Consider the following 24400-nt stretch of genomic DNA (forward strand, 5'->3'; position numbering starts at 1 on the left):
CTGACCTTTGTGCATCCTCCGTATTTGGTGGTGACGGGCTCGAACCCCGGTCTAATCAAGAAGCGTGTGCTGCGCACTACTGCTCCTTCCCACCTGGCTACGGAGGTGCCTGCTTTACTTGTAAAGAGGTTTTTGAAGTCGTATATGTATATTCTTTTTATGTTATTGCTTTGTTTTGTGTTACAGTCCAAATATTTTTTGTTGTCGTTGATAATTCTGGTGTTTTTTATTTCATTAGTAATGTCTTTTAATTTATCTTCCATAATCTTACTGGAATACTTTATATAACTATTTTTGTCTGATGTAATAAATCTTTTTCCTGATGGCACTTTGTGATATTTTGGTATCTAATACATGTAAGGGTATTGCATCCTGTCTATTTTTATTTTAAGTTTTTTATGCATAGCCAAGATTTTTTTGCTGGTGCTGTTTGGTTTGGTGTCTATATATTTGTATGTGTCATTGTGATTCAATTCCTCTTTGATAGCTTCTACACAGTATTTTTACATACAAATGCTGAAGTTATTATTTGCCTTACCTGTGCTTGTGATCACAAATTTGTTTTGTATTTCTTTTATTTTGCTGTTGAAGTTTCTTAGTTTAATTTGTTTATCATTTTTTTGTAGTAATATGTTTTCTCTGAAACTGGTCAATATGCTTTCAGTGGTGGTGTTTATCCAGTTTTGGAATGATTCTATTGGTTGGCTGTGTTTGTATGCGGCTTTAAATGCAAATTGTAATAGATCTGTGTATACTGATTTTCGTATGTTTTTCAAATTTACTGGGGGGGGGTCTGAATTTTGTACCCTTTTTCACGGTCTCTCTAAGTGCGTTATCTTCGATAATGTTGAGGTTGCCTGTAATTATATGGTTGTAATGTGTATTAATGAAGTCTGGGTAGGTATGAGACATTACATCAGATGGGCTGTCAATCCACTCAAAGCCCCCGAAGAAGTAGGGGATTGGCGGTCACGTTATGGAATGTTCTATATTATAATATATGAAAATGTATTGTTATTTAAAATTAGTATTGACAGAAACATAACCATTAGTTTTAATATAATTTTAGTTGAAGGTAATGAAAATTCATCAGTACAAGTGTAATGAAAAATCCATTATCATATAATAATATACTTCTTAAAATTAATATGTAAAGGCCATGCTGAATTAAGATAACCTAGTTGGGCTAACTTGATTACCAGATTTGTATGCACAATAATACTTATGTCAAACCACGCACGCACACATAATCTTATAGAATAATAGAATGGAGAAGCTATTGGTATATGCGGAGGGAGGAAATTAAGATTTAGATAAGATTAGATAAGCAGAATTACGATAACATGAAATATGGATCAGGGTCACTGCTAACGCAAAAAATACCCTACAACCATAATGTATATATAAAGAATATTTATTATTAGTATAAAATATAGTAAGTAGATATTTATGCTTAGAATTAGACTAATGAAAATACGATGTACCCTGGGAGCGATATAAGTGTTGACCGAAAGGGGGGGAGAAAGAAAGGAATCGAAAATAAAATAAATGTAACAATAGAAAAAATAAACCAAATGGAATTTTGAAGAGACGACCAAGGTGGAAATAGCATTGCGGTGTCATTCATAATTTTAGTGTCTTCTTCAGAGGTCATCCACCAAAATAATGAAAAAGACAGCAATACTCTTACTTCTGTTTCCAACATGTTCTGTATGTCAAGGTACACGTGCGAAATTCCACGTGGTAAAACTAATATAAATTAATTTATATTTTGAATATAATTTTGAATAAGGTTATACAGGTTAGCCAATACAAATATGTGTTGATAAAGTAATACATACAGATCATGGATGACCTTACAGAAGTAAGTAGAACGCTATGAAGGTGGAAAAACCAAAGACAAAGGCAAGGAAAATTCGAATGACGGGAACTTACCGCTACTTGTCGGACTGACAGAAAAGACTGTGTCAGAAGATTACCAGTGTATTTATGCGTGGGCACATTAGTGGCGCCTAACGTTAGACCAAATTTCGGTGTATGTTTGAGATGAAATGAAATTACGTGGGCGGTGAAACTATGCTAGGATTAAGTACATGATGCTCCAACTGCCCAGGATAGTAAGAAATATAATAGCTGACAAAGTAGCAGTGGAAGGCAGCTAAACTTTGTTAAGGCGAAAAATAGCTTGGGTAAAGTTAGAAAAATAGAGCCCTGGTGTAGTGTTCGGTAAACTAATGGCGCAAAGGGCATAATATGTAGAGGTTAGCAAAGTAAAAAGATGATTATAGTAGAAATATGTAGTTTGGCTAGGGTAGTTCGGGGTTGCAAACCCGTTCCTATAGTTAGGACCCTGAACGAATGTCCGAGAGTTAGTGCATCATGTATTTAAGTCAGTTGTGTTAAAAGTGGTATACTTGAATACAATTAAGCTATAATATATTCACATATAAATAAAGTTGGGCATGAACATAATTATAAGATAAATACACTGTTAGGCCAATTGGTGGGTACGAGTTTTCCAGGCTGTAAGACACCACAGAGGCCTAGTGTACAGTAATACCCCGACTTACGCGAACTCGGAGTTACGCGGTTCTTGATTTTTTTCGTTTGGCAACGCTGCCGCCCACTATCTTCAAGGTCGTTTTTCATATGTTATCGATATACGGTGCGACGGCGGAGAATGAGAGCGAAAGATGAACAAAATTCAACTTTGCTGCTTTTATGTTTTTTATATCAGTGAAGGGGAAACACATTTCACCATAATAACGTAAAAAGCAACACAATTCCAGCTATCGGTATAATCGCAAATGCAATTAGATCGAGTTTACTACCAGTTTATAACAGATTTCACTAGCAGAAACGCAACTGGATTTTTATTGTTTTATGGTAGTAACCCCTAGAAATGTGAGGTGTTAATAGTGTATCTCTGCCTTTATGGTGTTGTTTATTCAGTTGCTACATGCGCGAAGCTTTGTTTATCCGTATCAAGCGTGCCTCCTCGTTTTGTAATTGTGCTTTATTCCCTAAAAATGAGTAAAATACTTAATTAAAAGGTGTGAAAAGGAAGCGTTCTGGTGAAGACACTGCAGATTCAGAGAGAAAAAGAAAAGCAATTATCGATAAACAGAGGCAGACTGGGTCAAAAATTCTTACCCGGGAAAATTTATAGTGGCCTCATACTATGGTTTAAGGCCAAAATCACACTGGCCCACCGGGGTTTCCCCGGTAAGGCTTATGGCCAGTCCACCTCTGTCGATAGAGAAAAAATATGAAATTGTGAAACGCTTTGAGCGAAATGAAAGACCATGTGATATTGCACGTGCTACAGGCCTAAATGAAGCAACGGCGAAAAGCACATGACAATTGCAAACTTGACAGGTTGAAAATTGAAAAGGGCTCAATTGTAAAGGGCTTAAAAATTTTAGAAAACAGACTCCAACGAAGAACGCGTTATAGCTGCAAAGCAAGGAATAAAAAAATTATTAGCTTGCTACGAAGAAATTCTGCGTGAAAAAAAGAACGCGCTGTGTCGTCAGACGAATTTGTTAGATTTTATGAAGCCATCGACATCGAAATAACTTTTTTTACGTAAGTCATTTGTTTTTTTAATACATATTTTGTATTAATATGTATAAAGAACTGCAATTTTATTAATATTTTTCTTCTAAACTAGTGTTTTTGTTAGTCCTTGGTCCCAATTAAGCAAAATTTATATGTATTTATATGCAAAGTTGTACCCCGACTTACGCGAATTCGACTTACGCGATTTTCGTCGGACCCACCTATCGCGTAACTTCGGGGTATTACTGTATTGTATTTACACTATATACATACTTGATATGTATGGGAATAATTATATGTCAATAATGCTGTTTATATTAAATACATGATGCACTAACTCTCGGACATTCGTTCAGGGTCCTAACTATAGGAACGGGTTTGCAACCCCAAACTACCCTAGCCAAACTACATATTTCTACTATAATCATCTTTTTACTTTGCTAACCTCTACATATTATGCCCTGTGCGCCATTAGTTTACCGAACGCTACACCAGGGCTCTATTTTTCTAACTTTACCCAAGCTATTTTTCGCCTTAACAAAGTTTAGCTGCCTTCCACTGCTACTTTGTCAGCTATTATATTTCTTACTATCCTGGGCAGTTGGAGCATCATGTACTTAATCCTAGCATAGTTTCACCGCCCACGTAATTTCATTTCATCTCAAACATACACCGAAATTTGGTCTAACGCTAGGCGCCATTAATGTGCCCACGCATAAATACACTGGTAATCTTCTGACACAGTCTTTTCTGTCAGTCCGACAAGTAGCGGTAAGTTCCCGTCATTCGAATTTTCCTTGCCTTTGTCTTTGGTTTTTCCACCTTCATAGTGTTCTACTTACTTCTGTAAGGTCATCCATGATCTGTATGTATTACTTTATCAACACATATTTGTATTGGCTAACCTGTATAACCTTATTCAAAATTATATTCAAAATTTAAATTAATTTATATTAGTTTTACCACGTGGAATTTCGCACGTATACCTTGACATACAGAACATGTTGGAAACAGAAGTAAGAGTATTGCTGTCTTTTTCATTATTTTGGTGGATGACCTCTGAAGAAGACACTAAAATTATGAATGACACTGCAATGCTATTTCCACCTTGGTCGTCTCTTCAAAATTCCATTTGGTTTATTTTTTCTATTGTTACATTTATTTTAATTTCGATTCCTTTCTTTCCCCCCCCTTTCGGTCAACACGTATATCGCTCCCAGGGTACATCGTATTTTCATTAGTCTAATTCTAAGCATAAATATCTACTTACTATATTTTATACTAATAATAAATATTCTTTACACACACACACACACACACACACACACACACACACACACACACACACACACACACACACACACACACACACACACACACACACACACACACACACACACAGAGAAGTTTCTAGAAGGCTCACAATGTTTCTAGAAAACTCTGAAAAGTTGTAGAATCTTCCAGAAACATCCCAACCTTTCTTCTGCATGTAACAATATTCTAGAGCATTTGGGAGCTTTCTCAAATGTTCTAGAAAACTCCTGAATGCTCTAGAAAAAAAAAAAATTTTAAATAAATAAATAGATAAAGTAGATGGAAATGATGATGAAACCAACTACAGGTATTGGTTTTTGGTCATTTACCTATAATATTTGAAAAACTGAGGGTGATGATAACTTTTTAAGCACATATCTGAATTTTTGAATGTATTTCTTACAAGAATCTGTCAAAATTATTTCAGGGAGGAAATTAATACCAACCAACTTTTCAGTTTGCAAATCTGGTAATATTTTCTAGTGTGATTCTCAGAGAACACTGGCCCTGGCAGCTTAAGGGTTAAGACAATAGATTATTACATATTTATTATTACTAATTATTACATATTTATATATATATAAATAAAAACTGAAAAAATTAATGCTTACCAGGTGTTGCCTGATAAGATGAAGGAATTTGAAAATCACTTAACCATGAAATTAAAAATGACTTCCCAATTCCTGCTCTGCCAGCAACAAAAATTTTGTACTTCAAATCTTGTACTGAGAGAGGAATATTTGGCATCTCCAGCAATCCTGTAAAATACAATTTTAATCACTTGTGGTAAAAGAGGTAAAAATGAAATAAAATTCAGTATTCAATATTAAAAAGGAATTTCAACTCTGAAATCTTCATTAATTTTCAACAAGAGAAATTTAACCGGTATACTTATTTGAATCCAGTATGGTATTTTCACCTTGTTTATAATACATTATATATAATAATATAAAGGTTTAATTAAAATTCAGGGTAAAAGCCTTGGACTATGGAAAAACTTAGACATATAAAGTTAGTGCAGACGCATCATGTTTATATGTAGTAAGTTAAGTGAAGTTAATTATAAAGGTTAATGGTTAATACTAGTTTAAACTAAATAAAAAGTCAATACCCTTTGGAGGTCTACACCAGCCCCTTAATCGTATGCACATACTATTGCATACAAGAGACAAAAATATCAAAATAAACTGATACTCTATACAAATTGCTATTTTATCTTTGCATGAAGGAACATCATCTCAGATGGAAGGTAACTTCATTAACCTGCTTTTTACACTAGATGGATATTGCTATTTTTTGCTAATGTATATTGTAATAATCTTTAATAACACTAGTTTAAAAATTTAAGTTTGTTCACTGGGGTTTGAATTTCAATAGGTCCTACTGCTGAAATATGTTGCTGTGATTTCAAATATGACTTCGATTTTTTCTATCACATCCAGATACGTCACAATTAAAGAAATAAAAAAAGTATTGTTTTATACGAAAGTATATAACTTTACTGTATTTAGTAATGGCAAATTGATAGGATTACATTTTCAAATATCAAAAAATACGTAAATACTAACAAGTATTAATCAAAATTCTGAAACTTTCATTAATCAGACCTTCGTCTCTTTGTTTGAAAAGAACATTTAATCATTTTTCTTTTATGTACAGTGTCAGGTTTCTCTCTTTTTAAACACTTGCAGTAGTCAGCCATCATGCTTGTATTCCACCTTCCCTGGTACCTCTGCTCCATTTCCTTTATGTCCTGATGGAATCTCTCCCCTTGTTCTTCGCTCATCTGTGCAAGATTTTCTGGGAAAAAAATCAAGATGGGCATGCACAAAGTGAATTTTGATGCTCATATTGCAACCTAAATTGCGAAGCTTTTCGAGCATATTTTGAACAAATTTCTCATAATCCTGTGATTTATGATTTCCTAGAAAGTTTTCCATTACACTTTTAAAAGCAATCCAGGCTTCCCTTTCAATGTCAGTCATAGTAGTTTCAAACTGACTGTCTAAAACCAATTTTCTAATTTGGGAACTAATGAAGATACCCTCCTTAAGTTTTGTGTCAGATAAACCGGGAAATTTACTGCAAAGATACTTAAAAGCAGTTGCCATCCTTATTCAATGATTTAACAAATTGCTTCATTATGCATAACTTGATATGCAGTTGAGGTAAAAGTATTTTATCTGGCTTCACCAAAATTTCGTGCACAATATTTTTTGACCCCAGTGTAAGATTGTGCCTCCGAGGCCATTGCTTCTTTGTCCAATGCAGTGCTTTAGCTCTGCTATCCCATTCACAAATAAAGCATGACATTTTAGCATACCCACCCTGTTGCCCCAACAACATACATAACACTTTTAAGTCTCCACATAGTTGCCAATCATGATCTTAATATTTAATTTTTTCCAGAAGTAACTTTAGATTGTCATAAGTTTCTTTTAAGTTGACTGAATGAGCAACTGGCACAGATGTGTACTTATCTCCATTATACAAGAGAACAGCTTTTAATAAATAGTCTCCATTCACGAGGAACATATGATGGAGCTCCTAAGACACTTATTAAACCAGCAATATCACTGCAATAATCGAGAGGACCTTCTTGAGAAAAACTGTATAAACTCCCTTTCACGATTTCTGTACCAGGAAAATGATGTACCTGAAGCAAGTAAGTTCTTTGCTTGAAGTCTGGATCCCAGAATTTCAACAGCATACTTTGGAAGACCTAAGTCCATTACTAAATCATTCAGTTCGACTTGAGTGAATTACTGTGACATTAAAATATTTTCTGGTTGATAACATTCCTCTTCACCAACCTCTTTAGTTTCTGCTTTGGTGGAAGAAGATGTGCACTCCAAAGTTTCTGGTGGAAGTTTTACAGGCAGATCAGATCCATGCAGAACCGGTCTTATGGCTGACAGTAGATCTGGATATTTGATGTCCTTTTTATTTTTTGAATTGTAATCTTTAACGTCACATACACAAAAGTAACATTCGGTATGGCTTACTGGCTCGTGCCACACCATATGAATAGCAAATGGCAAGCACACCTTTTTTCTTTTCTTGACTCCAATTTCTAAGATGTTCGACACATGTATGACATACTTTATGTGATGCCCACCATTTATCCTGATTGCCTAATTTTATGTCAAAGTAGGCATAATACGATTTTTTTTTACAAAATCGGTAATATTTCGCCTCTGCTTTGCAGGAACAAAACAACCACATACGTAACAAAATATGTCGGGACTGTTTATACACTTTCTGGTTGTTGCCATACTAAAATAAAACTAACACACAATGAGAGCTCACGATAGTTTTTACAGGAGCACTGTGGCCACATAAGGGATATGCCACTTATATAGGCTCTGTGGTTGAGTGGACTGTACAAACAAGTCAGTGCATGCTCAGACAAGTTTAACCCGTAACTACACACAGGAGTCTCCCAGACTCCACTTGGAAAATAAAATTCTGGGAATCACAGATAGGCAGGAAGAGTGGGGTGGGGGCTGTCTACCTTCCTGGGTCAAGGCCGGCGACCTTGTAGTGTGTGTAGTTAAATCTGTTGTATTTGAGACAAATATTTGATACTGATTACGAATATAGGGGTATAAAACTTGTAAACCATTGCAGAAACTATAGTTATGTACACATTTGCGTATAATATCTAGGAAATATTTTGTTAATGAATTGTGAAAAATCTTTACATGATAGAAACAAACGGACTTCAGTTCAGTAATCAGTAAACATGCATAAATAACTGCCACATACTTTTACTCAAACCCCAGATACACTGTAAACCAGTGTAATCTTAATCCTATATTTCTAATGTTGCTAATGTTCTTAAAATTTATTTGAAAATAAAATTTTCAAATAAATTTAACCAATGAGTAAATAATTGTACACCATTATATCTCTATACAGGGTGTCTCAAAAATATTGGCACAAACGTTTAGGGGAGGTAGGTAACATCTAAAGGAATGTGAATCGCATAGGGACCCATAACCGGAAATGTTACGTGATAGTAGTAGCAGAGGCACAAGGAGCAGAAATGACACAAGACAGTAATTAGTGGCAAACATTTATTTGACATAATATTAACAATGGAGTACAAGATGGATGCATTTCATGAAGTTACAACAGATGCTCGAAGGTTCCACCATGAGAAGCGATGCATACGTGACACCGATGCAGCATGGATTGGCAAACATGGTTGAACACACCTGGAGTTTCTTTGACAGTAGCAGCAGCGCAGATGAGTCTCTCCACGAGATCCATTTCCGTCTCCACAGGCAATTCATACACGATAGATTTGAGGGGCCCCCCACAGAAAGAAATCAAGGCTCGATAAATCAGGTGAACATGGGGGCCAGGCAACGGGCCCACCACAGCCAATCCATCGATGCCCAAAACGCCTGTTCAAATGGTCACGAACACACCTTCCATAATGGGCAAGCACCCCATCATGTTGAAACCAAATGTTGCAGCTCACATTTGCTGGAACATCATCAAGTAACCCTGGTAGAACTTGTTCAAGAAAGATCTGATATTTAGTGGAGTTCATGCGGGATGGTAACAGGTATGGGCCAACTAAGCAGTCACTGATCATACCTGCCCACACATTTAATGCGAAGCAATGTTGTGCCGCATGGGGACGCACACCGTGTTGGTTGTCGTGAGCCCACACATGAGCATTGTGCTGATTGAATAAGCCTTCCCGAGTGAAATAAGCCTCATCCATGATCAAAACATAGGCTGGAAAATTCCTTGAACACTTTCTTGGAGAAACCACTGCGCAAAAGCCACATGTGCAGGATGATCTTGGGGGAGCAGTAACTGAACCCTTTGGAGATGAAAGGGGTATAAGGAATCGTCAGGCCAGACACGCTGTACACTGCAACGAGACACTCCTAAGGCAGAGGCAACGGCACGTGTGCTGGTAGTAGGATTATTCTGGACAGCATTCAACACACGTTCTTCTATGGCGGGAGTTCGCGTCAAACGTGGTCTGCCCGCACTACTCCTGTTACCTCTAAATGACCCAAAATCGCACAAATTTTGATGCACACGCGCAAACAAAAGGTGGTCTGGTATATGTCTGCCTGGGAAGCATTCTCCATAAATTCATTGAGCGGCTCGTCCATTACACCCTGCTAATCCATACACTAGGTGCATGTCTGCCAGCTCACAGTTAGTATATCGATGCATGCTCTTCATGCGGCAACTACTGCTTGAATGAGTAAACCAGAAATTTTCCCTCTCGCGAACTGATGAACAGCGCCGTGTACCGACTTACGGTGACGTTTCCTGTTATGGGTTCCTATGCGATTCCCATTCCTTTAGATGTTACCTACCGCCCCTAAACGTTTGTACCAATATTTTTGTGACACCCTGTATAACATTACTTATATATTTAGTAATTATTGATATAACTGGGACAAACCGAAATTCATTCTGCTGTATGACACTGACAATGTTTGTGTCACTAATGCCAACAGACATTCCAAAACTTGAATTTAGATCATTGAAGCAGTAGCATAAATTATCAGTGACACACTGGTAAAAGTTTGGGAAGAAATGGGCCAACAAATCAACATATGCCTTGTAACTCAGAGGGCTTACATCAAGTGCCTCTAAAACTGAAGAACCCTATGAGGTCACAAACCGGATACATATGACTTCCTGCAAACATTGACTGATTAAAAAAAAAATTATTATAAAATAAAAATTTACAAAATAACTATAATTAAAACTCATGAAAATCAATTAAAATACAGTATATTATGTAAACTAGTTAAAATATATACTACAATGAAATAAAAAGATATATACATAGCAGCTGTATGTATTTGTGTTTTCATTTCATTGTGATTTTTGTTGTGGAGTGTAATATAACTGAGTTCTAAAAAAGGAATAGATGAAAAGGAAGGGTCTATGGAATAGAAGAAGAGGGGTATGGACTGCAGTTGGTCATCTGCTGACCCAGTACAACACCAGGAGCTGAAAAACTGGATGCAAATTTTTGCCATGTTCCCTATTTTTGTTCACTCTATTTCCCTTGTGTGATGAGGTCACAAGATGCTCTAATGATCCACCCCTCTATTCTTCCCTGTCTTCCTTCAGAGGAAATTCCTTTTCTATCTTCAACCTTCATTTATCTATTCTTTTTCAGAACTGAAGTGTTATTCTCTCCACTCCTCCATAACTTGTGTTCTCACATGTGTAGAGCTATGTCATCTTTACTCTCAACATACAAAGCCATTAGCCACATTTTAATTCAGTTGATAAAGGTTATTACATATTTGTGTTTTGATTTCAATTGTGGTATATATGCAGTATACTGTATTTTAATTGATTTGAGTTTTAATTATAGTTTTTTTTATTTTTTATTTTATAATAAATTTTTCTTCGAAGGGATTGATGTTTGCAAGAAGTTATATATAAATGCTTCTATTGGTAGAATGAATTTTTTCAGAGATTCTCTGTCCATAACAGATGTCAAGTTTCATTTCTATAGTTTTTTGAATCACTCTATACATAAAATACTGTGTGCTGTCCTTGAAGCTTACCTGCACTATTCAGAGAATATTCATATCACATTGCAAGATTATTCCCTAAGTCTTTTCCATTATCCAATCTTAAGTTTACTGCTCCATAAGTAATAACATTTATTAGGCAATGGATGCACTGTGTTATTAGCATTAGAAGAGGCATATGCACTTAAGTTCAGCAATTTGCAGAACTTAAGTGTTTCTTGGTAAGAGCAACCCTTTGTTCCCCTCACCAATCTCGTTGCCCTTCTCTTTACTCGTTATAGCAACTCTACATCCTTCCTAAAATGACGCCTCCAGACCTGTATATAGAAGTCAAGGTGTGGCCTGACCACTGCCTTATACAAGGGAATAACCACCTCCTTATCCCTGCTAACAAAATTCTTGTATATCATTGACAAGACCCCATGAGCTGCTCTGGCAGTATGTGCACACTGCTCAGAGAACTTCATATCTACCGGACAATTACCCCCAGGTCCTTTTCGTTCTCTACCACTGTCAGTATAGTACCACAGAGTTGATAAGTTACTCTGGGGTTACTGCTTCCCATATGTAGTACTTTACATTTGTCAATGTTAAACTAAGTTGCTACCCCTCAGCCCAACTTTTCTAAATCCTGTTGCAGTAGCATCTGTCACTGTCATTAATAACCCTGCCAACCTTCATATCGCCTGTAAAGTAGGACATTAAGCCTGATACATCATCATCATCAATATTATTGATAAATAGAGAAAAAAACAATGGGCCACTTTGACTTGCATGACCAGATGGAAATTATCACTCTTCTAGCTTACAAAGCCATTTTGCTTTTCATACTGCAAACTGTCCATCACAGTCCATTATAGCCTGGGTAGTCACAATTCAGTGATCAATGAGTATATATACAGATATAAGCATACCCTTGGGGGGCACTAAAATAATCATTTAAGTACACTATTCTGCATTTTAAGGACATAAGAGCAACATAAGAGTAAGGACATAGTGCGAGGAAATCAGGTGCTAACTCAGCGTTGTTGTGGGCCTATATGAGAGCTTGAAGGACAGGGTGGATGCCCTCGAAAGATTCACATTGAGGGGCCCATCAAGCTCTCAGCTGCCCACATCAATGCCAGAGCTGGCACTTAAACATTACCCAACACAGTGGCAACCCCCAAGGCAGAATGCACTGGTTCCAAAGGAACTAGTCGTTCCTTTGGGACAACCTGTTTCCCTGACAGGGAAACGGGGAACATATTCTGCAAAAAGGATAGGTGTAACAGGATCAGGGTATGTCTGCCAGGGGGCAAAGGTTGATGACGTTGTAGAGCAGATATCATCTTTTAAGGGCACAAAGGGTGATATTGTTGTACACGTTGGCACTAATGATATTAAGAGTAGGAGAACGGGCAGAATTACTTAAGAAGTACAAGTCACTGTTGAAAAAAGCCATGAATTAGGGTTGAATTTGAAAGTATCTGCAATTCTGCCCAGACCCGATAGGAGGGAGTATATGATGAGAGCCTCGTCGATCAATTCGGCCCTGGAGAGATTTTGCAAGGCTCAAGGTGTAGAATTTTTCCCAGCCTGGTCTGTGCTTGTTAACAGGAGAGACTGCTTCTACAGGGATGGGATACACTTAAATAGAAATGGTGCACGACAATGGTAGCTGCTGGCAGAGATGAAAGTGATTTTTGTATTGCTTCTATTAAAATGCAATTAAGCAGCAGCCTGGAAAGCAAGGCAATGGGGATTTCCAAGACTGCTGGGAGTCATAGTCGAACAAGTAAATACATGGGCTGTGTTAGGGTAACTAAAAGTAGAAATAGGTGCATGTATACTTGCATGTACACCACTGCTAGGAGTATAGTTAATAAATTTGATGAGTTTGAAGTGCCAGTCAAGACATCAAAGGCAGATATTGTTGGGATATCAGAAACGTGGTGTCACACAGACATAAGCAGTGCAGAATTGGAATATGGAGAGTACAATGAGTACAAAAACGATAGACAGGACAGGAAGGGAGGAGGGGTTATGCTGTTAGTTAAGAAACACAAAATCTAAGTGCATCTAACTGATGTTGATGGACAATGCAATGTTGAGTCTGTTTGGTATGACATAAGCACTGGGAAAGGAAAAATGAGAGTAGGTATGTGTTATAGGCCTAATGAATCTGATGAACAATTGTGCAGAGAAATAGAGTGGGCCAGTAAATCAGTGTCTTATAATGGAGGATTTTAATTTCCCGGAGATTGACTGGAATTTGTGGGTTGGTCACTCACACACTAGCAAGGCTTTTGTGGATTTATTGGATGATGGTTTTTTACAGCAGCATGTTCGGGAGGCAACTAGAGGGAGTAATACTCTTGATCTGATTATCAGTAGTGATTCTTCACTACTGATAAACGAACCAGTATGTGGCAGTGATCACAGTGTGCTGAAGTAGGATTTACTCAAAGAGGTAACTACTATCAGGGGTAAAGGGGAGGGTTTTTACTTTCATAAAGGTGACTATGGTGGTCTGTGACAGTATTTAAATTCTATACGGTGGGACCAACTGATGATGTTACCAACAGCAAATTCAAAATGGGAAGTATTCAAAGAATTAATCTTGGAAACTACTAGGCTTTTCATACAAACTAAAAGAATTGTTAAAGATTTAGGCCTAAATGGATGTCAGATGAACTAATTAGACATGTGGCAGAGGAAAAAAATGCATGGGATACATATAAATTAACAGCTGACACAGAAGCCTATGACAGATATAAACTGGTCTCTAACCAAGTCACAAAGGAGGTTAGGCAGGCAAAGGCAGATTGTGAGAAATGTTTGGCAAAGGATGCAAAGAAAAACAGCAAAGAGTTCTTTATTTATGTAAACTCTAGAAGGAAGAGAATGAATCAGATTGGTCCACTTGATATCGGGAGGCCCATGGACTGTACATGTGCAAATGTGACCCAAATCCACAAAGTAAGATCAAGGGGAGACATAGGTAATTACAGACCTGTTAGTTTAACTTCTGTTCCAGGGAAATTAATGGAGGCACTGGTTAAAGAAGCATTGCAGGATCATCTAAACAAGACTTCAGTAATAGCTCGGACACAGCATGGGTTTGTTAAGGGGAAGTCTTGCCTGACCAATTTGATTGGATACTATGAAGTAGTCACAAAAGAACTGGATGTAAAGAATAATTTTTATATCATATATTTGGATCTTAGAAAGGCTTTTGATACTGTTGCACATGGAAGACTGCTGCACAAATTGGAGCAGTGTGGCAGTGGAGACAAACTGCTGCTATGGATAAAGGGATGGTTCAGTGGAAGAAGACAAAGAGTGGTAATCAATGGACACTGCTGTTCGTGGACTTGGTCACAAAGTGATAAAGTAGCAATTATGGAATACAGTAAAGATATTACAGAGTTTCATATGGGCATGATTGTGGGATCTTCTGCATTGGGCACTTCCATACTGGAAACAGCGAGTCTTCTTGTTGCTCATGGTCCACTGTGTCACATAGATAACAGCTGCATTGTTTACAATGAATGGTGTCAAATGGGTCAAACCAATTCCCACTGGCAGCACTGTAAAGGATTACGCAAGGTGGATGTTTGTGGTGAGTGAATGGTGCAGAGCATTGTACGGACTCAAAGGCAGGTTACTGTGCGATAGATGGCATCACAATACAGTATAGGAAATGTACAAACAATATCCCAAATGATGATACACCACACACTCAGACGTATGGAGTTCCACAGCAGAGGACTCAAGAGACACCATCTGCTGACTGCTGATTGTCAAAGGTGCATGCTGTGGTGTCAACAACAGGTTAGTTGGACACTAGAGGATTTTAGTATGCTGGTTGGATTAAGTCCAAATACCTGGTGCAACACACTGACAGACGTCTTTGTGTGCGGTGCAGGCAACACAAGTCCATGGACCTATCATGCTCGATTCACACTATCCAGGCAGGTGGCAGTAGTTGCTTAATATAGGGCATGCTCTGTTAGCAAGAACTAACAGACCCATAATGTGTATGGACCAAAGTTTCACTGTTGAAGCCTACAATACAACTCTTAGGAGACCATGTGCATCCTGACATATTGCATTTTTTCCTGAACAGAAATGGGATCTTCCAAGATGATAATGTGCTGTGTCATCGGGCCTGCACTATGCACAAGTGGTTCAAGGAACACAGTGAAGGTATCACCCATCTTCACTGGTCTGCAAATTTGCTTGACCTCAATGCAAATGAAAACCTGTGGGATGTTTTGGAATGGGAAGTGAGGCATATGCCTCACTTCCCATTGCATACACAACTGCCATCTATTCTGACAATTCAGATTCCTACAATGTCTTCAGACATCTAAAGGGTCAATGCCTAGGTGAGCAGCAGCTGTTATCTGTGCAAACAGTGGCCCAACATGGCCTAATATGCACATTGCGCAGGCTAAAAAAAACCATAACTCACAAGGGGAAAGCACTACTCCCTTTGCCCTTGATTAAAAAGGAACTGAGAAGTTCTTCCAGTCATCAACAGGAACTGAACCTAGATCTCTCCAAATGAATGGTAGATGGCAATGAACTGTGCTAAGCTGCAACAGAGGACAGTACAATGTGTTGTTATACAAGTATTTTGAATATTTGTTTGAAATCTACACTTCTTTATGGCTAATGGAAATTAATAGCAAGATCTACAAACTTGGTCTCACCGAGTTTCTGTATTTATCACCCACTTTCACACAATGTAGGATCTCAAGGGCATGCAAACACAGGTGAACACTGCAAGATCAAAACCATGTGCTGTTTCAAAAAAAAAAAAAAAAAAAATGCACAGCACCTTATTAATTGTGCTGCTGCTGTGTTTGCTGCAAAAAAAAAAAAAAACTGCTATAAAGATGTAATCTCCGCTTTAGCCACCTTGGGGATGTACTGGAGTAAAAAATAATTTTGTTTTTTTAATTTACCATACAGTTCTAAAAAGTGACAAGCAAACACAAACTACCAAATTCTAAGAAATCAACAAAAATGCGTTTTGAACTTTTCAGAGAACTATTAATTCTGGACCCATTTTACTAAGCGTGATAAAGCCTCATTCTAATTTTATAATAGATAAATGAAATCTGATTGTTTATTAAAAAAAAATACAGATACAGCAGACTCTCGACTTTCCGGGATAGATGGTAAAAAACAAATCCTGGTTAATCCAAAAATCCCCAACATACGTAAGAGATACATTCCAGGACTTCTTACTTCGTCGAGTTTTACGTAACTCAGGAATGACTAATAACATATTGCTACTATATTATTATTGACAAATCTGAATTCAGCGCGATACTTGTTAACGTTTGACCATTTTCATACATCCTTATTTATTTTAAATTTTCTGATCCAAATCGATCGCTCTCCTTTTGTTGGTAGATTTACTAGTACCACTGTCACTTATTCTTTTAGTCGGCACCATGATAACAGTCAAAATGAAATTTTCTGAAAAGAATTTCACAGGATTAAGGTGAAAACTCACTATTATCACCTAGTGCGAGCTCATATTTTACTAAAGCACATTTCTGGAGGTCACTACCATAAAACAATAAAAACAATTTGCACTTTCCACGTAATTGGGCTTTTCGGTTCGTGCAACTAATTATAAACGGGTAGTAAACTCGATCCTATTGCATTTGCGATAATACTGATAGCTAGAATTCTGTGGGTCTTTACATTATTAGGGTGAAATGTGTGTCCCATTCACTGAAATGTTGAGTTACATAAAAAAAAAAAAAAAAAAACAATAAATAAATTGTAAGAATCTTCTCTTCTTTCCTATTTTTTTGCTTGTTACTCCACATCTCACTTGTGCAATTTGTGCGTGCCGTGATTGTCGTTATTGATTGCTCATTTTTGCTGTTGTTTTAAATTTTACAATCCTAAAAAAAAAAAAAAAAAAAAAGTGGACAATCGAAAAATGTTCAGCAACCTACATAAAAAATATGACGATAGATAAAAAATGAAAAACTTACCACATACTACTCACGTGTCCAATGCGATGCTTCCCTTTATTTTTTACGTATTGCATATGGTTTGATCACCGACATTATAACGGTTCATTAAAGATTTAATGGTGCACACTTTTCAAACTTTTGAATAATTTCAAGTTTTTGTTTAACTGAAAGCACAACTCTTTTGCATTTACCCATCATTTTCGTGATTTCTAAACAAAAAAAAATATATATTTACTATAAAAAAATTTGACACCCCTGACATAAATAATGAAACAAAATTTGTCTTTTTGCAATGCAATGGAACAACAATCGACACGATGCACTAAAACAAGCTAAACATCTATTCTCTTTTTTTTTTTTCTTTTCTTTTTTTTTTTGAGCAGCGGGTGTTGCAAGATAATTGGTACATTAATCTCCCAATGACAACTTATAACGCCGCTTCTTGTCGCATATTTACGACTTGCTAAACATCTGTTTATATCTATTCTAGTTATTACTTGAATCTTATGATTTTCGGCTCTTTTTTTTTTTTTTTTTTATAATTTGAGTCCAAGTATACCAGTAAATCGAGAGTCTGCTGTACATGTATCGAACACTGAAACTAACAAAGCAAAACAAGAAAAATTTACTGAGCACCCCAAGAAAAACTTTATCATTATGAAACATAGGGTCTTGTGGGACAATGTATCATAATAGAATACATACACCAATGAGCCAAAACATTATGACCACCAACATAATATAATGCTGGTCCTCCACATGCAGCCAAAACAGCTCGTACAGAGTGAGGCATGGACGCTACAAGATTTCTAAATGTGTCTTATGGTATCTGGTGCCAACACATAACCAGCAGATCCTTTAACTACTGTAAGGTCTGTGGATGAGACGCCGCAGGTCGGAGCTGCTGTTCCAACGCACACCACAGGTGCTGGATGGGATTGATGTCTGGGGAATTTGGAGGCCAGTGCAATACCTGGAAGTCTTCCTCATGTTCCACGAACCATTCTCAAACAATCCGGGCGATGTGGTCGTCCAACACCTCGCCGGCGGTTCGTGGGTTCCCCCTCCTCGGACCACTTTTGGTTAGTACTAACTATGGCTGACCATGAGCACCCCACCAGTTGTGCCGTTTCGGATATGCTCTGACCCAGTCATCTGGCCATTACAATTTGGCCTTTGTCAAACTAGCTTAAGTCCACTGCCTTTCCCATCTGAAGAACAAGAGTAACACTGATTAATGGAACTCAGTACAGTCAGTCCTCGTATAACACGTGTTTACACTACACAAATTCGATCATACACGATTTATAAATAGGGGAACGATATCTTATATAACAAGAATCGAATTCACTTATGCACGATTCACCTTTGTGTTTACAAGAAATGGCAGTCGAATGCAGAATCACCCCAACCGAACGCAACACGATAGGAATGAAGAGAAGATTCTGAAAAATGTATTTATGTTTTTTATATCAGTGAAGAAGAAACACATTTCACCATAATAACGTAAAAACCAACACAATTCCAGCTATCGGTATAATCGCAAATGCAATTAGATCGAGTTTACTACCAGTTTATAACAGATTCCACTAGCAGAAACGCAACTGGAAATTGTTTTTATTGTTTTATTGTAGTAACCGCTAGAAATGTGCTTTAGTAAAATGCGAGGTGTTAATAGTGTATCTCAGCCTTTATGGTGTTGTTTATTCAGTTGCTACACACACTCAGATTTGTTTATGTGTATCAAGTGTGCCTCCTCGTTTTGTAATTGTGCTTTATTCCCTAAAAATGAGTAAAATACTTAAAAGGTATGAAAAGGAAGCGTCCTGGTGAAGACACTGTAGATTCAGAGAGAAAAAGAAAAGCAATATCGATAAACAGAGGCAGACTGGGTCAAAAATTCTTACCTGGGAAAATTTATAGTGGCCTCATACTATGGTTTATGGCCAAAATCACACCAGCCTCCGGCCCACCGGGGTTTCCCCGGTAAGGCTTATGGCCAGTCCGCCTCTGTTGATAGAGAAAAAATATTAAATTGTGAAACGCTTTGAGCGAAATGAAAGACCATGTGATACTGCACGTGCTACAGACCTAAATGAGGCAACACCGAGAATCAGAAAGAATGAAGAGAAAATAAAAACAACTTTCATAGCAGGAACAACTCAAAGTGTAATTAAAATCCATTAGATTAAGACACAAAGAATTGGAAGAGATGGAACGCCTGTCATCTCTTTGGATAGAAAATCATACAAAAAACAAGTTTGCTTACAGAAGTAAAAGCGTTAGAATTTTTTATTACGTAATAGTCGTAATAAAATGCGTAAGTATTTTATTACGATTATTTATTGTGTTTGGTAATGTTTTGGTTACAAATGTGTGTTCAATCTTGGGTGGTCGGCACCTAACCCCCATTTTTCCCATAGGGCCTGTTGTTTATATTGCACGATTTTGCATTCCACGAGGGTTTCTAGGAACGCAACTATCGTGCAATACGAGGACTGACTATATCAGGTGTTTTTTATAGTGTCCCGACCCACACACGCACTACAGTTCACCTGTAATTGCTTCAATTTGCATAATGACTCGCTACTCGCTGGTCATAATGTTTTGGCTCATCAGTGTAAATGCTGCTTGCTTCTTTAGCCAAAGATAATAGCGCACAGTTTTCTTACACACAGATTCCCCATTTCCAAAAGTTCATCACTGGTTACTTGTACTCTGGTCTGGCACATTATCCCCGAAAGGTTAATAGCTGGTTTATTCTGTTTCTTACTTGTAACGCTCTCATTATTAACAGAAATATATTTTGGCATGGGCTGGATCCTTGTAACCTTGATGCACTCATCAATTAATTTATTTCATCAACACTTAACAGTAAGATCTGCAAACTTTTAAGATCTGTTATGATCTTAAGAGTTTGCAGATCTAATTTACAAACTTTTAAGGTTGTAAAATGCTAACTGTAAAGATGAAGTTGCTAATAGAAACTACACTAATAACACGATAAGATTTAAATAACATGATAACATAAATTATTTAAATTTAGAAACAACAGAATAATTCTGGTAAATTCAGAACAGAAACAGTTATGTTACAAACCTAAACATCCAGTTCTGTTATACTCTTCAGTGTGAAATAATGTGATTTCAAGACTCCCACCACTGAATGATTTCAGTGAATTGCCACCATGTAAAAGACTCATTTTAAATGAATTAAAAATAAATCCTGTAAAACAAAATAATAATTAACAAAACTGATTAAATATTAGTTATTCTGTTTTGTTTTAAATATTCTAATTTGTAAATTATTATTTTATATTTGCATGTAGACGAATGCTGGCAGTGTAGTAAACAAATTTGATGAATTTGAAATTCTGGTCAAGACATCAAATGCAGGCATTGTTGGCATTTCAGAGAAACGGTGTCACTCAGATATAAGGGATGCAGAATTTGAATTTAGGGAGTACAAAGGACAGACAGAATAGAAGGGTGGGGGGTTGTAATGCTCTTAGTTAAAAAGGACATAAAATCCAAGGCAGTGCATCCAGCTGAGATACGGGCAACCAGTGCAATGTTGACTCAGTTTGGTGTGACAAACTCTGCAAAATCAAAAATGAGAATAAGAATGTGTTATAGGCCTAATGACTCTGATGAGTACAATGAACAACTGTACAGAGGAAAGAGTGGACCAGTAAATCAAAATGTAATAGTAATAGAGGCATGTGATGCAAGAAAGGAAGCGTATGAGCTTATGTAGCATCAGCCAAAAAAAATTCACAGAAAACCATTTACTCTAAAAGTTTGTCCAGTTCCTCCTTGAATTTATTTAAGCTATCAACTTTCACAATGACAGATGGAAGTTTGTTCCTGCAATTCACCACCTGCTGGCTAAAGGCAAATTTCTGCACATCTATTCTACAACTGCCTTTCCTTAATTTGAATTTATGCCGCCTCAGGTTCGTAATCTGAGCAAGAGGAAAAATCCCATCAGAATTCAGCATGCTCAACCCATTCAAGGCCTTATACACTTCAATCAGATTGTCTTGCAGGTGCCTAGTCTCCAGTTGCTGCAATTTGCAGAACTTAAGCCTTTCTTGGGAAGGGACCCCTTCGTTCCCCTCACCAATCTTGTTGCCCTTCTCTATACACACTCAAGCAATCAATAGTTTCTAAAATGAGGCCACCAGAACTGTACGCAGTATTCAAGGCGTGGCCTGACCACTGCCTTATACAAAGAGATAATCACCACCTTTTCCCTGCTAGCAAAATTCTTGTATATCATTAACAATACCCCATGACCTGCTCTAGTAGCCTGTCTGCATTGCTTAGAAAACTTCATATCTGACTGCGCAATCACTCCCAGGTCTTTTTCATTTTCCACCACCCTAAGTGTAGTAATCACACAGTTGGTACATTCCTCATTTCCTTTCCTTTAGGTTTGCATTCTGCACAATGAACACCTCAACCTATCATCCTTACAAATGCTATTTCTACTGGCACATATATCCACCACACAGTTAATCATACTAATGACACACACACACAGTGTTTAAATTAAAAGGCACCAGGTTTATCTCACTTATTTTTAGATTTAGCTATTTGTTGTCTGGACCTTTTCGGTAATATTTGTGCCTGAAATTTTTGAATTTTATATTACAATTGATCTATTGTAATATAATTGAAGTATTACTCTTAAGAATTTGTGATTTCTAAATTGAAATTTTGCCTGATCAGTTGCTTTCTTCTCAATGGAAAAGCTGTTCCCCATCCTCAGTTTGGTCTAAAATTGTCATTAATATATGTACTTCTGAAACTAACATAAACTGATTTTACAGACAGGGAGAAAATAACAGTGAATTTAGCATGAGGAGATGCAACACAGACTACTCTCATACAGCCATGCATTTTACAGATAAATGCATGAAGAGTGGGCTTCACCTACAACCGTTGTTTGTTTTTTTTTTCTTCAAACAAAATCAGTTTAATTTGTTTTAGAAATATGCTGATGAATTCTTCAGACTAAACCAAGGACCAGAAGCAACTTTCTCATTGTGAAAAAAATGCAGTTGATAAGAAACAGCAGAATTTAGGAATAGTAAAATCTGAATGGCAATGTGTGTCAATGTTAACATAAAATCCAAAAATATCAGCTTGGGTTGGTTGGTCATAGTAGAGTTTACACATCAGCAACTCAGACCATACTGTGCCATATACATTGAGTGATCACTGAATTATGACCACCTACCTAATACTTCGTAGGTCCTCCTTTTGCCCTCAGTACAGCAGCTATTTGATGTGGCATTGATTCAACACGATGTCCGAAGCGTTCGGGAAGTATGGTCAACCAAGCTGGGTATAATGCGGTCAGCAATGCAGGTGATCCAGATGCCTGATATCCCTTTCCATAGTGTCCCACAAGTGCTCTATGGGATTGATATCGGCTGAGTTCGGAAGCCAGTCGATATGCCGGAAGTCAGCACTGTGTTCCTCAAACCATTCCTGCACAAGTGTCCGATGGCTCTGTGCATTGTCATCTTGGAAGACACCATCGCCATTTGGGAAAAAGTGTAGCATAGCGGGGTGTACACAGTCAGCAAACAGTTGACAATAGTGGAGACCACTGATACATTGTTCCACATTAATTATTATTATTAGCTATATGGTGCAAGGAAGCCTGAGGTTTATGCTGCACCAGCCAAAAAGAAAAAAAAAAATTTCTGAATTACCCTGAGAGAGAGAGAGACAGAAGTAAAAGGGAATCACTAAGAAAGAGAAGAATGATGATATCCAGCTCAGGACCCTAGGTGTGTCAAGCCCATACTCACCAGATGTGAGCCCCTGGGGTGAAATGCACCAGGGGTCCAAGTTTCTGCCAGTGAAACATGCTCCACACCATACAACCGCCTCCACCGGCCTGCATTTTTGATACCATACATGACGGATCAAGAGCCTCATGTTGTTGATGCCAAATCCGTACACATCTGGTGACTATCCACAGTGTGGAGTAAATAACATGACTCATCCGACCAGCACACGTTCCAGTCTTCTAAAGTCCAACTTGCATGCTCTCTGCACTAGGCGAGTCTTTTATGTTGATGAACCTTGGTTAGGAGAGGATGCCATAGGGGTCGTCTGCTGGTACAGCCCATACAGGCAATGCACGGTCATGCCAGATATCATTCAGGGTTGGCCCGTGTTGTATTGGGTAGTCAACTCGTCAACAGTGATGCGTCTGTTCGCCTGTATGAGTCATCGGACCCAATGCTCACCTCTAACATCAACATTTCGCTGACCTTTGCAGTTTTGCCATCAGGTCGTTGTTTGACCATTTTGACGGCAGTTCTGGTACACTAACTATGGTGGCTCTCGAACACCACACACCAGTTCAGCTGGTTGGGAAATCGAGGCACCAGCTCGTCAAGCACCCGCAATCTGTCCTTATCAAAGTCCAATAAATCCTTCCTTTTACCCATCATGCTCGGAATTTTACTACCTACTGAACCACTATCACCTTATCTATGCTATGTAGGTCAACTAATCCGCTCTCGTACCTCACGTTGTCAACAGGTCGCATTCAGTTTTCATAGAGGTGGTCATAATTCAGTGATCATTCAGTGTATAATATGTCTGTAAATTGTGATCTATGGTTGATTTGCTGTTTGCTGGGTTTGCTGGATGAAAAATCTGAATTTCCAGGAGAAAAAAATCATGCTATCCTTGTACAAGACCAACTAACTCAGCCACATTGTGAAAAGGTCCATAAAAATTTCTCGCATCATCGACAAGATTCAAACTCAGGTCTTTTCAACCCATTAGGGGAGACTGTGATTATAAAATATGTGCTACCCATATGGACTATTTCAGCAGAAGTATGGCAAAAAAGGTTCAGAAAATAAATAGCTCAAACCTAAAAAGTGGTTTAACTGGTTAAACTTAAAAAGTATGACAGACTCTGGTGCCTTATAATTGAAATACCATGTGTTTCTGTATACTAAACGGGATATAA

General features: G+C 37.5%; 1 protein-coding gene across 1 annotated transcript in view; it reads right to left on the minus strand.

Annotated features, from left to right (window-relative positions):
- Window positions 1-20612, minus strand: part of LOC150088177 (ciliogenesis and planar polarity effector 2-like) — a 175882-nt gene extending 155270 nt beyond the window's left edge. Inside the window, exons 1-2 of the mRNA XM_090370602.1 lie at window positions 20495-20612; window positions 5487-5633 (exon numbers count right to left, since the gene is read on the minus strand). Coding sequence (XP_090226728.1) covers window positions 5487-5633; window positions 20495-20597 — 250 coding nt within the window. The 5' untranslated portion in view covers window positions 20598-20612. The remainder of the gene's footprint in view (window positions 1-5486; window positions 5634-20494) is intronic.
- Window positions 20613-24400: the final 3788 nt, after the last annotated feature.

This window comes from Mastigoproctus giganteus, chromosome 3, assembly GCF_048544385.1.
Source record: "Mastigoproctus giganteus isolate SK-2022 chromosome 3, ASM4854438v1, whole genome shotgun sequence".
Taxonomy (NCBI): Eukaryota; Metazoa; Arthropoda; class Arachnida; order Uropygi; family Thelyphonidae; genus Mastigoproctus; species Mastigoproctus giganteus.